Raw genomic sequence first — 15,311 nt, forward strand, 5'->3', positions numbered from 1 at the left:
GATGATGATGATATGTTTTTTATCTTAAGGGTATGGTCACCTCTCATCTGAAGTTGTATGGGAGAAAGTGCAAGGTTTTGGAAGAGGCACTGAGTGTAGCTAAATAAAATATGTATGCCCATTACGGGTGTTCAGTGTGTTTACTGCCAGCCGTGGTTGCTTAGTGGCTTTGGTGTTGCGCTGCTAAACACGAGGTCGCGGAATCAAATCCTGGTCATGGCAGCCGCATTTCGACGGGGGCGAAATGCATAAACACCCATGTACTTTAGATTTAGGTGCATGTTAAAGAATCCCAGGTGGTCAAAATTAATCCGAAGTCCCCCACTACGGCGTGCCTCATAATCATATAGTGGTTTTAACATGTAATTTAATTTTTTTAATGTGTCTATTGTGAAAATAAAAGAAAGATCATATATGACTCACTGTTCAATTCACAAATAAGTTATTGCTACCTGTCTAGTGAACCGTCACTCCTACACAGATTAATCGGATCTTCTTTCTCCAAAAAAAGAAACTCTATCTGCATAAGGTAACAGCAGCTTGTTACTGAATGCAGATTGCTGGTTCCCTCATGTGCTGATATGAATAAAATTTTGCTAGCAAAGCCATGACTGTTCAACTATCTGAAAACTTAGAAAAGACCTGCAAATGCATGTTTTAAAGGAAAATTGTTGTTATTTGTACCATTTATCCCCAAGACCCAACAAGATTCTAGCTACTGCACAGTCGAAGCCTGTTCTACTAAGTCATGCTTCTTACTCTCTTTTGTACAGATTCATTTGCAGAGTGTCTGCATTTGCTGCTCCAGAGCCACAGGACGCATTCTGATGTTCAGCTGGCTGTGCTTATGCTGTGTGTCCTTCAGTGGGAGCAGCTTTTGTGCAGTCAAGATGACAGGTCAGCTGGCAACAGCTTGTGGACATTGATTACATACATAGGAAACTAATTGCAGTTTAGCTCCCACCTGTGTCAAGTCTTTTTGTCCGCTTTCACATCTCTCTACCCTATTACTTCTACTTTTCACCAAAATTTTCTCTGTGCCTTCTCTGGTTTCATTGTCTGTTTTCTTCGTGTGGTTGTGACTAATAAGAAATGGAGCCCCTCAGATCACCTAACTCTTCTCCCTCATTGCATAGCTGGGCCTTGAATTTGTTAATCTCAATGCCATGAGGTAGCATACAAGGGTTTATTGGCCAGTTGCCTGCTCCTAAGATCACATACTTTGTGACGTCTCTGGTTGAAGGAAGGATGTTCCACATACCTCGCCTTGGCCGTGAGTAGCACTGGCTGACACTCCCAGAGCTAACATTCTACACACACATAAATACCAAAGAAAGTAGACAGGGGTATGGCCACCACGGTAGCTTAATTGGCGAAGCACTGCAGACATAATGGGGAAGATGTGGGTTTGGCTCCCACCATCATTTTCATCTCTCCTTTCTAATGATTTCTACATTTCAAACAAACATAATTTCTTCTGTGACTTCTCTGGCTTCATTGTCTGCATCTTCGTGTGGTTATAGCTAACAAAAAATTTAGCCCCTCAGATCTCCTTATTGTTCTTATTCAGAGAGTAAGGCAATAATGACAGTTGACAGGAACAATGTCAGCAAAAGACTAAGCACTAGAAGTTGCAGAAGCTGCACTAGGATAGTAAAGGGGCGAGTTAGTAAGCATTTGTCATGGAAGGGCAATTGCGACACAGAGGGAGCCAAAAGGCGAGAAATACTACACATGTGCTGACCCTCAAATAAGCATTTTATTGGACAGGTGCATTTTATTGACAGGTACCATGTGTGACCTTTCATGCAAATAAGTACAGTCGCCGATTCATTTTTCCTACCGGAAGGGGCTGCAAAATTTTCCGAATTATCAGGCAATCAAAGAAAGTAAATTTGAATGAGAAAAAAATTAAATTTTGTTGAATTTGAGAGTCGGCAATGAGAGATATGATTTCATGTTGTGTCGACGATATCGTCACATTGGTGGTATAAATTAAGCAAAGCGAGCCACACTTTCGCATCCACTCCTCCCCCACAGCTAATAGTGGGACAACACTATTGTAGCAGCATGATTATTGCCTCCAGAACCGGTGAAAAAAGAAGAGGGCTCACGTGCATGTAGCGCGAGAATAGAACACACTAGCGCGCTCGACCTGAGCGACCGCAGTATGGGCCACTCCAGAGATCCCGTGGCATCGTGGCTGGCTGGCCTAAATAAACAATTGCTATGGTGGCTTCCTCCTCACACTGCCTCCCACAGATTGGTGACACCGGACAACTGAGCCCAGCCATGCCAGTGTCAACACACCGACTCCACCAAGGCGAGAGTGATGTGACCTCACACGGTCCAGCAGATGTGCCGTGGTTGTAGGGTGTCCAGGAATTCTACATTGACAAGCCGGACATGTGGTTTATCCAGCTGGACAGCCACTGCTGTATCTAGAAGGTTCCAGGCTCCGGCTGCCACCACCCGGTCCCCGGCTTCTACGAGGACTTGCGGGCAGCGGTCCTTGGTCACTACTCTACCTTGAGCGCTCAGTCACAACAGCTCTTGCCATTTGAGCTGTCGTGTCATTCTTAGTCTTTTCATCCCACATCGCCTGCGTCCACCTGTGCCAATCAGCAGCACGTGCCAGCCCCAGCATCAAACCTCTCTGTCCCTGAGCCTCCTCCCAAGCTCAAAGGCAGCTGCATGACAACTCTTTCCAAGGAATTGACTGGGCCAAATGCAAGCGCTTTTGGCTACACTGCGGCTCGCTGCTCTCCTTCCTTGGACGTTCCTGCAAGCTATCCACTCTCAGTTCGGGGTACCTCACTCATCACCGATTCAGAGACTTTCTCACTGGCTCCACTAGGTGCAAATTTCACTCTCGCAGGCACGGCGACGCCACAAGCACAATCTTGAGGATGCCTTCAGTGACCACCGCAACCCTGTTACTGTCGTCATTCGAGATTTTGCTGCAAGCAGCAGCAGGCGAGCCTTCCGATGTTCTGTACTCGCACCTTCCGCAGATGCATGGCATACCGAAGTTTTGCAGGAGCCAGCTCTGCTATCTGGTTTCTTCAGCTCGAGTATCAGTTCTACGTCAACAACATAAGTGACCAACACTTGTGCTATCTCCACGCAAGTCGTGAGCTGCTAGACGGCCTTCTTTTAGAGCTGCGACTTCTTCCAGGCTCGGGCATCTACGAGAACCTGCGGCAGGTCGTGATTTTGCACTACAACATCACTGTTGCTCCGCCTCGTTCACAACCTACGTTGCCAGTGCTACCTGGTTCACCTCTTTCAGATTGCGTGAACCCGACACTACCAACGACAACAGCATCTGCTTTTCGTACACCTTTGACGAAAGCCCTCGCACATTACGCACCAAACGAGCAGGGACTGGACTGACCATGCCATTTTGAGACCAAGGCCTTGCTGGTCGTCACAATATGCTGCCCTGCACAAGCATACCCACACCTGAAATGGTGACGCAGCATGAATCAGTGAGGGCAACAAGGCACAGCACCACTCGCAGTTCTTTGCCATTGTTGCACATCATTTGACGATGCAATCTTCTGTGTTGTTCCCCTCAATAGCCTGAACTCTCGGCATGCGCCAAGAACTGCTCAATATGCTTCAACTATGCTTGCCGAGTTTCACCGCACTGGGCGCACAGACATTTACACCGCAAGACGACATCCTCAATGCACAGGACAATGCGTCCTGTGTCCAGACACTCTGAGCCATGATTACCAGAGAGCTATTTGTGCCCTTCGCCACAACACGGGCTTTATCTGGACTTCTTAATGGATGCTGCGAATTGCCACTCATGTTTATACGCTTGCAGTTTCTATACATGTGGCTTTTGCACATATTTCAATTGCGCTTTGCACTAGGAGTGGGGCCCTGTAGCGGCACGACCATCGCCTCCAGAGCCAGTGAAGAAAAAGTGGGCTCACATGCAGTAGTGTGAGATATACCATGCTAGTGCGCTCGACCTGAGTGACCACGGTATCGGCTCCTCCAGTGATCCCGCAGCACCATGACTGGCCAGCCTAAATAAACTGTGGCTTCGTCTTCGCAACGTCTCCCACACTATCATGAAAAGCGCCAGCAATGGGGAGCCAATGGTTCATCTGCTTCTTGTTTCAGTACGTCTCCGAAACTAGAGATAATGCAACCTCTAGTGCTAGATGTGCAGGAAGACAGCACACAAGATGCCATGCCATCTCGGAATGTCCACTCTTCACAGACGGGGCAGATAACCTCTAACAAGCCGCGCTGACAGCCACGCACAGCCGTGGCCGCACTAAAAAAGGAGACACACACCAACCTGCCCCCCTTCTCCACCCCCCCTCGCGCATGCTTGATCGCATTACCACGACCTTGTACCCCTCCCCCTCTTTCCTCTTACTCGTATGAGAAGATAGCACTCATGAAGCGATCATCATTCACGGCTCACCCTCGCACGCATTCACTTGCACCAAAAGCATACTGTTCATAGGGCGCAATAGGATCTTATTGCACTGAATTTCTATGGAACATGATGCTGCTCTGCTTTGGCGGTTGCTTTTGGTCGCACAGCATGTGGTTCGAGAGGGGCCTGTGCAAGCAACCGCTTCTAATTGAACCACTTTCTCATCTGCATCAGTGGAAGTTTCCATTTATTGTCTCTATATTCCTTCATGGCAGCAGTAAAATTTCATTATGTTCAACTTATGTATCAATGCATTTCGTTATATTGAGGTTCTAAATACATGGCATTCCACAGACAAGAAGTTATAGAAAATTAAATACTTTGTTATATTGATGACTTTGTTATAATGAAGTCAAACCTTAATATAAGGAACCTCAAGTTAATAAAATTTGCGATATAACAAACTATTTTCGTTTCCCAATCTTAGTTGCATTGAAAACTGTATTTCTTTTTTGCGATTTAACAATGGAACTTCGTGACAGTTACAATTTAACAAAGTTTTCAGCCATTTTAATCATAGTTTTTTGCTAGATTACTAGCCACACAGGCCCCAAGTACATGTCGGCTGAGGCAAAAGTTATTTCAAGTGTCCTTCTACATGAAAAGTTTCAGCGGCAAAATCGCTGTCAAAGCGCGCGGACCAGGACACATCTTTACAATTGCTAGCAAGTACAGCGGGGCGTGGCATTTCCCGAGGCGTCTGATGTTTGTGCGCAGACACGAGTAAGAGCGGGTGCGAGAGAGAAAATGGGGGGAGGGGACTTTTGCCCCTTGAATATCTGACTTTGCCTAGGCTCTGTGGAGGAGAAGTTTCTTTGCTCCTGCTGTATGCATTTGTCCCTAGGCGTGTTGGCATTGCAGAGTGGGGTTGAATTTGTTTACACTCGGACGCTGCCTGCCAGCGTGGTAAAACAGGTCAGTCTAAATCAGTCTAAGAATCAGTCTAAACTGATTTAGTGTTTCGCGTAGTGGGTTGTTTAAACTGCTGCTAGCGTTGGGATACTGGGGTGAAGTTGACAGATTATTAAAGTTATTAAACCAACCTGTGGGCATAGCTACAACATTGGATATGCCTGTGCTTTGTACACAATAGGTTTTTCACTTGTACACAGGGCTCTCTGAACGGTGAACTGTGGTAGTCTCACTACCCACCAGTCCATCTCACCTTGCCCAATTCCCACCACTTGTTTAGACTATAACCTACTAACTTATACCGGCTGTGGATACATGACGTGCTGAGCCGGCAGGGGAGCAGCACATCGAGCCTTATGTTGTATGCAGAGTGCACCACACATCCAGTGCAACTGCCACTATGTGTGCTTCTGATGCACATGGCACTTAAACACCAAGCGCTGGCCATATTTCAGCCAAGGAACTTTACATGAAGCTGAATGTCATGGCAGTAGGCCAACTTAGGTTGACTGTAAAAGTGTCCCAGTTATGTCGATAAAGGTAGTTGTGTGGGCTTGTTGGTTAGTCATCATCTTTTAGTTGGGCAGCTGTGTTCCAGTGAGGTATCACACTCATGTTGGGACTAAGATCAGCCATTGATTATTCGTAAGAGTAGTTGACTGGATCAACGGACATTGGTATGCCTTTTGATGCAAGTCCTGTGTACATGTAATTGTTGCAGTCAATTGGGGAAGTAAAAGTGAAGTGGAAGTGCTGAGGGAAAGGGTGCCATACAGCGGCGCACCACCTAGTGTTATTTTATATCTTGAATTATCCAGCAGTTCAGTTTATGCATAAGACGTTTCTATAGCTTTGCTTTGGACTCGAAATATTAACATTTTGTGTAAAGGAACCTGACAGGCCTTGCCAACTGCCTCAACTGATGATGTCTACCTTTCATATGTTTCTTGCAAGAGCCCTGCATAAACAGGAATTATCTCAGCAACATTTTTATATGATGTGGCAGATAATAGTAACTGTTAAGTTGTTGAGTGCTCAGAAATTGCATATTTGGTTCAAACCATGGGGGATTAAATCCCGTGTATATGCCTTTTACATTATACAGCTTGAGTATTTAACTCTGTTGGTGATAAAATGACCACATATACACAGTGAAGCAATGTAATCAGTTAAGAGGCTAAGCAATAAGCTGCATGTGCTTCATTGCATCAAAAACAACTACTGAAGTGTTCATAACCTGTACAATTCAACCTGCAGCCTTAAAAGACTACTGACAAGATGCATGTGTCCCTTATTCTTAATGGATAACTGCCAACCCAGTAATTACAGTAATAAGCTTGAATTCCTTGAGATCCCAGCAAATATACGTTTAACCCTTTTAAAACAGCATGTTTAAAGTGCATGCCGATCGGATGAAACAGGTCAGAGGTGACGTCATAGAAATTGAAAATGGAGCTCACGAGGTATCAACATCGCTGATGCTGTTGCACTACCAGTCAGCTTGGGTAGTGGACACCGGCAACTCTGTGTTCGTACCACTAAAAGCTCAGTGCATTGAGCACTAAACAAGGTCAGGGGGCAGAGAAATAGAGAGGGATGCTCAGCATTTCTGGAAAATTGGCAGTTGTGAAACCAGTCTAATCAGGTGTCAATTAGGGAAAATCCACAATGGAGGAGGATGGAAGGACAGATTTGGTCATGTGTACCCTGCCTTTAGTGCGAAGGTCATTGTTTAGCTTCTGGCAGCTGCACTGTGCTGAGTGGCTCAGTGGAGTGCTATACCTTGCGACAATTACCTCCCACAGGGCAACTTAGGTGATTGTTTAAGGTTAACAGGTCTTAGTAAAACTTGCGTGTTCCCTTTGGCACTCTGATCATCTGTGCCAAATTGTACAACTGAAAGGTATGTAGTTTCACATTAAAGTTTGAAGGTTGTCTTACATGCACATGCATAAACACAAATATCAGAAATATTTTACACTAAGGTCTGAATCTTAGGCTAGTTGGTTAGGCAGCATCTTTGAACGAAAAAGTTCGAAAGATGGGACAAGTGCTCTTGTCCAGTTATGCACTCTGTTCCCTTGAAAGATCTTATATACTCATACTATGTTTTCTGTGTTGGCTAATACTGTAGATATATCTACAGTGAAACCTTGTTAAACCTTACCTGCTTAAACGGTATTTTCATTTGAAAAGTAGTAAAGTCAAATCCCCGACTCAGCAGCCATTGAACATAATGTGTTTTGTATCCGCATAAACCGTACCAACTTATTGCATATGTATCGGTTAACACATAGCGTTTCCACTTTTCGTCGTGCAAACACGGCTGTGCGTCGTCTCCATCGGGTGGCCCGACAGAACAATAAGCTTCAGAGATCAGCACAATGGCCTCCAAGCGCCCTGTGCATTCATGCGTAAAGCCACATCAACGTCATTTCGGGGCTGTGCCAGAGAGCGTTGTGGCGTTGTGCAAGTGGGAGCTCGCGTCATGCCGAAACTTGGATGAAAAAGACGCCGGGTGCTTAGCATAGAAGAAAAATTAGACATCGTTTGTGCTATCGAATGTGACGCGAAAAGTCGGCGCTGGCATGCGACATGGGTCTACTGTTGACTACGGTGTGTGGCATTTGGAATGCAAAGAAGTTGCTCGGCAGCGCTGCTGTGACCGCGACGAGATGTCGGCTATGAGGTCTGACTTTTCGCCATTGTTGCCTCTGTTATTGCAGAAGTGTTGCCTAGCGACAGTGATAAGGACGACACGGAAAGCAACAGCACGGGCGATTCAGGCCCGGCAGTGGCAGAAGCTGCGCGTTACGTTAATCAGTGCAATCATCGCTACGACAACAGCACCCCGCAATGAAAAGGTGCCCCGCGACTTCTGTAACGCTACCGTGCCTGTGCATGGAGATTATGCAACGCCAACGAGGAATCTGCCATGCAAGTGTTTGCCAAGAAGAGGGCGCTGGTTCAAAAGCTGGCTCACAGCTTCAGCTAGTTTGAGGCCGCTGTCGTTGTTCCTAGGCTGTCGCGGCATCAAACGAAAATAACACGTTTGTCGCGTAAAGTAAATAAATACTGCATGTTTTTTCCCCTTTCATCGCACTCTTTGAGTTCCGTTTTTGACAGGTAAGTGGGCGACCTCATGCTATTTTGGTGAAGCAGTACTACCGTTTAGTACGTACTTTTTCCGAGCTCCGGCCAACTACGGTGTAATGAGGTTTCACTGTACTAATGGTAGCCTGTGGCATCAGTGTCGTATTCATTGAATAAAACATATCACACAGAACTTTAATGATCACATTTAACCTGTTTTGCTACTTCGTCCTTGCATGTTTGCTTCAATTGCTCCAGTGCTGGACCTGAGCTTGAGGAAGTGGAGCCACCACCGCTGTGTTTTGCCACTGCAGTGGCCAATTATGTGCTCATAAATGGCTGTGCCGGCTGCCAGAGTCTTCTGGTGCTTTCGCTGCTCTGCCAAATGATACCGGTAGGGTAAAATCAGTTCTATGTGAACCCATTTGAGAAATGTGTCATGATTAAGGAGAAATCTTGACTCAGTTCTGACGTGGTACAAGTGTGGCGAAGTGAATTTTGCTGAATGACATTTCTTTTTCTGCCATTTCCATTCTCTCTCCTGGTGATGGCTTAGCAACCCTTGGAAATGACATTTTTTAAATTGTGACAATAATTTCTTCAGTGTCTTTACAACTTCATTTCTTCCTCCATTGTTCTTTTCTTGGGAACTCATTAGCACAACATATAAATTATGCAAAAAAGGCGAGGCGTGCAGACGGGACACAAGAGAAGAGAATTGGACAACATATAAACTTGTGTTGGAAGTGTGTGTTGAACGTTGAGCAATATGGGGGGGGGGGGAGCTCTTGAAGAAAGCTTCTGTGTGTACTGAAACATCAGTGTCAAGCACCTTTTTGTTTCTTTAAAACAACTTCTGATGGTGGCCTGTACTTGCATTTGGATATGAGTTTTTATTGTGAAGTTTTTATCTCATGTATGATCGCGCATAAGCATAATGCTGTGATTAAATGTCAGGCATAGACATAATGACAGGATGTTCAGGGAAGGGAATGTTATAACCATTGAGTGAAGCAGTGATAGGATGTTTTTATTGCGATAATTATAAGGACACTCCAGGCACCTTTCTGCCGTTGCCTTCACTGTGAGGTTCCCTATAAAGTCGAAGGCCGATAAAATCGGCGCCGCGCGTTGTGTGCTGTATGTGCGAGTGAAAGCTTGCGAGGGTGTGCCGGTGAATGCGACTCAATCGCGTGTGCGAGCAAGGAAGGTGGGCTGGAAGCACGCCCTCTCTTGTCGTGTGCGAGGCACGGGGGTGAGGCGAGGGAGGGGGAGACGTTCTTCTCTGGCGGCTGCTGCTTACGGCGGGGCCATGCAGGTGCCGTATGTCTAGAGCGATCTGCTATGCTTGCAGGGTGCATATAGTGCCAGAAGCGACGTATGTGCTGTGCTTTCGACATTCTTTTCGTATTGAAGCGAGAGATGCACAAACGTCAATTCGATTGCTGCTGCTGCCACGACACAGAGACAGCGCTGTCTCTGTGTGTCTTTTTCTTTCTACATCCTCGTTTAGTCGTGCTTACACATTATATTGCTATGTCGGCGTGGCCGTCATGATCGCCACGCCGGGCACGTTGGGCACGACGGGAGGGTGGCCTGAAGAGAGAGGGAGAGGCAGATGGGGACAGGCAGACGGGGACTGAGGCTAACGGGGACTGAGGCTGAGCGTCAATCTCTCTTTAGGCCGCCGTCCCAGCATGCCCAACGTACCCAGTGTGGCAATCATGGCGGCCATTCCGACATAACATTTTGGCGACGAGGATAATCCACGTGCATCGCGCCTACATGTGAGTTATGACTCCCAGCTTGCTTCGTCACCACATCTGCTACTGGTGCTGCCCTCCTTGCAAGCAGCGTTTCTGCACTTTCTGTGACTGTGACGTCATCTGCTTGACCCTTCGATGCTACTGCGGTGTCTTCTTCGGGGCTGTCTGCACCCCTGGTTCCTGCCTGCTACTTCTGCAACATGAATGTGGCAATTCTCCCCCCACCCTTCTTGTCCTGTCCCGGCGTACCGGCTATTCCTTGGCACACATGGCGACATGTGTCGCAGGCATACATCGACACCACTGCCAAGACTTTCCAGAAAATGATGTCTCAGGTGTTGAAGGGTTGTCCAGTAGTACTCTGTTATCTAGATGATATTTTGGTTTGGGGTAAAGACCATGCAGAGCACGATGCAAACTTGAAAACTGTCTTTACGAACGAAGCGCATTTTCTGGGCCATTGTATTAATGCTCAAGGGTTATAACCTTTTGAATCAAAGGTACATGCCATTCTCTATGCTCCTCCTCCCTCAGATAGTAAGACATTGCAGTCTTTCCTTGGCTTAGCAGGTTATTATGCAAAGTTTTTACCGCATTATGCCAATGTTGTTGAACCACTGTGCCGTATGCTCTGGCAAGGCCAGACGTTCGAATGGTCTGAAGAGGCCCATGCTAGTTTCACTAGGATAAAGGAACTTCTTGCAAATGATTCAGTAATTCACATATTTGATGAAAGTCTTCCTATCATAATTACTACTGATGCATCAAATGTCGGACTTGGAGCAGTGTTTCAACAAAAAAAATGGAGATCAGTTGGTCATTGTCACTTTTGCTTCAAGAACATTGTCCCCTGCTGAGCGCAGGTATTCTGCTGGCAAACGCGATGCACTTGCATGTTTATTTTCTTGTGAGAGGTGGCATGTGTGCCTGTGGGGTCGGCACTTCACTCTGTGCACTGACCACCAAGCATTAACTACATGACTGTTAGCTGGTTCAGCAGGACGACGCCCGCTACGCATTTAAAGATGGTATGCTTGACACTTATATTACAACTTCACTGTGCAATATTGCAAGGGCTCGGACAATGTAGTAGCAGATGCTTTGTCCAAGTTAGCTCTTCCGCTTCCTGCAGCTCAGCAGCTGGAGGAGGAAATTGTCTCCCTAGTCACTCCATGCATTAGTAAAGCTGATTTACAAGCAGCTACCTTACAGGACACTCTTTTGCAGCAGGTCATCAAATTCACTGCTGATGGATGGCCCATAAAGAGGGCTTTGCCTTCTGAATTATTACCTTATTTTGCAGTTAAGGATAAACTCTCTTATGTTGAAGGTCTGGTTCTTCGCAATGAACGTGTTGCTATCCTAGCATCCTTGAGAAACAAACTCGTACAGCTTGCTCATGAAGATCATCCAGGACTAAACAGCAACTTAGAGAAAGGTACTGGTGGCCTTGTTTAGACAAACAGGTGGAAAATGCAGTCCGAAATTGTTACATTTGTCAGGCCACGGACAAGTCGGCTAAACCGGTATTTGCTCTGTTACAACCAGTTCTTTTTCCTGAGGCTGCATGGGAAAAGCTAGGTACGAACATAGTCGGTCCTGTGACTCATGCTCTACTTGACTGCAGATTTGCCATAACATTAGTTGATTATTATTCCAAGTGGCCTGAAGTCCATTTCGCTCGCAAGGTGACTTCTGATGCTGTTATAACTTTTATATCTGCCGCTTTCAGCTGAGAGGGTTTCCCCCAATCCATCGTAACGGACAATTGTCCACAGTTTAAATGTCAGCAGTTTGAGACCTTCCTTGCAGTATGAGGAATTAAACATCTGTGTTTATCCAACTATTATCCACAAGCTAATGGACAGGTAGAGCGATTTAATGGGATGCTCAAGGAGCAAATTCATCTAGCACAGCTTGAGCAACGTCCATTGACGAAAGCCATTTCTGAATACTTAGGTACTTACACGATGACAGCACAGGAGACTACAGGGTCATCTCTAGCCAGGCTTTTACATAGTCGACAACCTCGCTCATCCGTTGACCATAACTGATCTTCAACTATCTCCTGCAAACTCCTCTTGCAGTCCTCATGTTGCAAGAACTAGGGTGTTCCACGGACAGCAGTACGTCAAAAAACATTGGATGTAAAGAGAGGAGCAAAGCCTCCTTGCATACAGGTTGGGAATAGAGTAAGGGTACGCATCCCAGGAAAACGTCCCAAGTACAGAGGTCCTTTTACAGTACTGTCTAAGGCATCGAATAATGCATTTAAACTGAGTGATAGGAGTATTTGGAATGCTTCCAAATGAGTCCTTGTGAATGCAGAAAGAAACCAAAACAGTAATCAGAACACATGGTCCCCTGACAATCCTCCTTTGTTACAGAAAAGCTTTTAGTCCTTTTCGTATTACATTCCTACTTTGGTAGCTATCCCCATTCCTGCAGTGCAGTTATCTTTAGCCGATAGGCAAGATTATCAGGTATGTGATCAAATTCCGACTGACAAGCCCAGTCAAATTGCTCTGCTAGCAGCACCAACTGCTGAGCGCTTCATAGGATCTCGGGATTCTATTCAGGCACCAGTTTTACATCAGGCTGTAGTGCCCAGCCAACATGTTCATTTGCCTGATAAGCTTGTAACTGAACCGACTGGTGCAATGCAGGCACCTTCACAATGAATGATTGATGTGCCCAGTCCCCATGCTTTCTCTGAAACACCTAACGCTCATGTCTCCGAGCCTTCGTGCTCACATGCAGTTCTTCATAAGTCTTCACTCCCAGCTATGCCTGAGAAGCGAGTCAGTGAATCTTCTGATTCTTTTAGATCTTGTTCTTCGCCTTCAGAGTCGTCTGATGGGCTGCTTCAGTGAGCTAGGAAGCTGAAATGTCGAGTCTTCATCTCTGCCCCCAGTTTCGCCTGGTGGGTGCTTAGCTGAGCAGTAAAGCTCAAAAACAACTTTGGAGCCATTACTTCCACTTATGGACGATATGCAGCTTCATGTACCGCAATTGCCTCAGCGGTCAAAAAGGCCGCACTAGAAACCGCGCCACCTAAATAATTTTGTTCCATGATGTAAGGTGTTCATATTTCATGTCATTACTTGCATTTCTATGTAGCATACCTGGACAGGTGTTCAGATATTTTGTCTGCTGTGCAGTCCATTGAGTTCCATGTTCATCTTTTGTTATGTGTTTATAAGTTGTAATAGATATATCTTCATTGAAAAAAAAAAAACAGAAAAACAAGTGCTCTATTTTCCTGCTTTTTGTTCTTCAGGGAGAAGAGAGTTGAGAGCCAGAGTAATGCATACTATTTATTCACAGATGTATAATGATGCTTCCCTGCCTTTTGTTTAATATGCCTTCTCGCAATTACTCTTGTATAATGACATTGCTTCTTCCCAGAATAATTTTCAAAAAGAGGGGAATGCTGTTACATCAGGGTTGCGGTTTCAAAACCGCAACTTACTCGCCCTCAGGGGGCGCTGACAAAGCGACACGAAGCCAATTTAAGGCACCGCACTTTCAATAAACGGACTCTCAGCCTCAGTCCCCGTCTGCATCTCTGTCTCTCTTCAGGCCGTAGTCCCGGCATGCCCAACTTGCCCGGTGTGGTGATCATAGCGGCTACGCCGACATAACATATATCATTGTCAATTTAGTTAGTAAGCAAATGTTTACAAGTTTGTACAGCTGATAAAACTACTATCCTTACTTTGTATAGCTATCTACTAATTTGCTATCACAATCAGTGCTTCGCCTTTCGGGCAAAAGTGTGACTTCTTTGTCTGCAACAAAGTTGGAGCAGACATTGTATTGACACACACACAAGAAAAGAACACTCTGCACATGTGGCTGTTGTACTACTATTGCAATTCCACATTACAAATTTTAAAAGAAGCCATGACGATTGCTTCATGTGAAGAACAGTGCGGAAAGGGAAGGATGAGAAAGTATAGTGATGGAAACAGCACTGGGGGGGGGGGGGGGGGCACTATTGCATGTTTGGTGTGACAGTACAATAAGGGCTGTCTTTTTATATTTGAAGAGTAATATTATGGACTGTATTGTAGATCGTAGCTACTAAAAGTGTTTCTACTGAAGTTATAAATTGGTTTCCTTGAACGACAAGAAAGTCAGTCTTGTCAAATTTTTAATGTTTACGTGCACTGCTCCTGCCAGTATAACGTCTTGTTAATGGTATTTATTACTGAAGTTATGACCAACTTTGGTAATGAAGCTTTATTTTTGCAGTTCATTGCTTGTTCCAGTCGTGGCGACCAGAATCTGGTAAAAGCAGGTAGGTAAGCTTTGCAACTAAAGAAATTTTTTTTCCTGACTGTGAGAGTTGCTATACAGTCCACGCTCATTACAACGGACCTGCGTACAACAGATTTTCAGATATAACGGACCATAATTCAACCTTAGTTTGCTCGACCTATTTTATTAATGCAGCAAAGTTCACTTTTAACGGACTGTGCTGCTGCTATCGGCTGCAGCGGATGAAGTTAGCGGCAATTTTTGTTGAAATTTGGCGTATAAAACAGACTTTTGCCGTGTCGACACAGGCTGGCAACTGACTTGCAATGCTCAGCTGACGATCGCAGCTCAGTAGAGAGTTATAGCTCAGTGAGCCAGCGAGCCATTGTAGACGCCACTGTGCATGTTGTACCATGCATGCGCACTGGTGTCTACTCTGGCCCGCTGGCTCGCTGAGCTATAACTCTCTAATATCTTGCGTGTGAGGGAGGGAGGAAACCGGGGTGGAAGCGTGCCGTCTTTTATGCGCAAGGCACGCGGGGGGGGGGGGGGGGGGGAGGCACGGGCGGGCAGTGACGTGATATCGAGCCACCCAGTGTCTTACCTGCGCATTGTCATGCCTGCCCTTGAATACCAAAGCTGCAAGAAGCCATGTTTTTTTAATACAACTCGTTATCATTAGATCATATTTCATTCACACTAAATCATGTGTTTGAAATATCTACCTCATTTTCACAAATGTCCATCAATGTTGGTCATGCTGCACAAGGGTATGTGTTCGATACCAGTGGTGGTGGCCGCATTACGACGGG

At 45.7% G+C, this 15,311-nt stretch overlaps 1 protein-coding gene across 1 annotated transcript in view; it reads left to right on the plus strand.

Moving 5' to 3' along the window:
• LOC142568594 (uncharacterized) overlaps nucleotides 1–15,311 on the plus strand; it is a 203,911-nt gene that overhangs the window by 118,262 nt on the left and 70,338 nt on the right. Inside the window, exons 16-18 of the mRNA XM_075678472.1 lie at nucleotides 774–897; nucleotides 8,729–8,864; nucleotides 14,494–14,539. Coding sequence (XP_075534587.1) covers nucleotides 774–897; nucleotides 8,729–8,864; nucleotides 14,494–14,539 — 306 coding nt within the window. The remainder of the gene's footprint in view (nucleotides 1–773; nucleotides 898–8,728; nucleotides 8,865–14,493; nucleotides 14,540–15,311) is intronic.

This window comes from Dermacentor variabilis, unplaced genomic scaffold, assembly GCF_050947875.1.
Source record: "Dermacentor variabilis isolate Ectoservices unplaced genomic scaffold, ASM5094787v1 scaffold_22, whole genome shotgun sequence".
NCBI lineage: Eukaryota > Metazoa > Arthropoda > Arachnida > Ixodida > Ixodidae > Dermacentor > Dermacentor variabilis.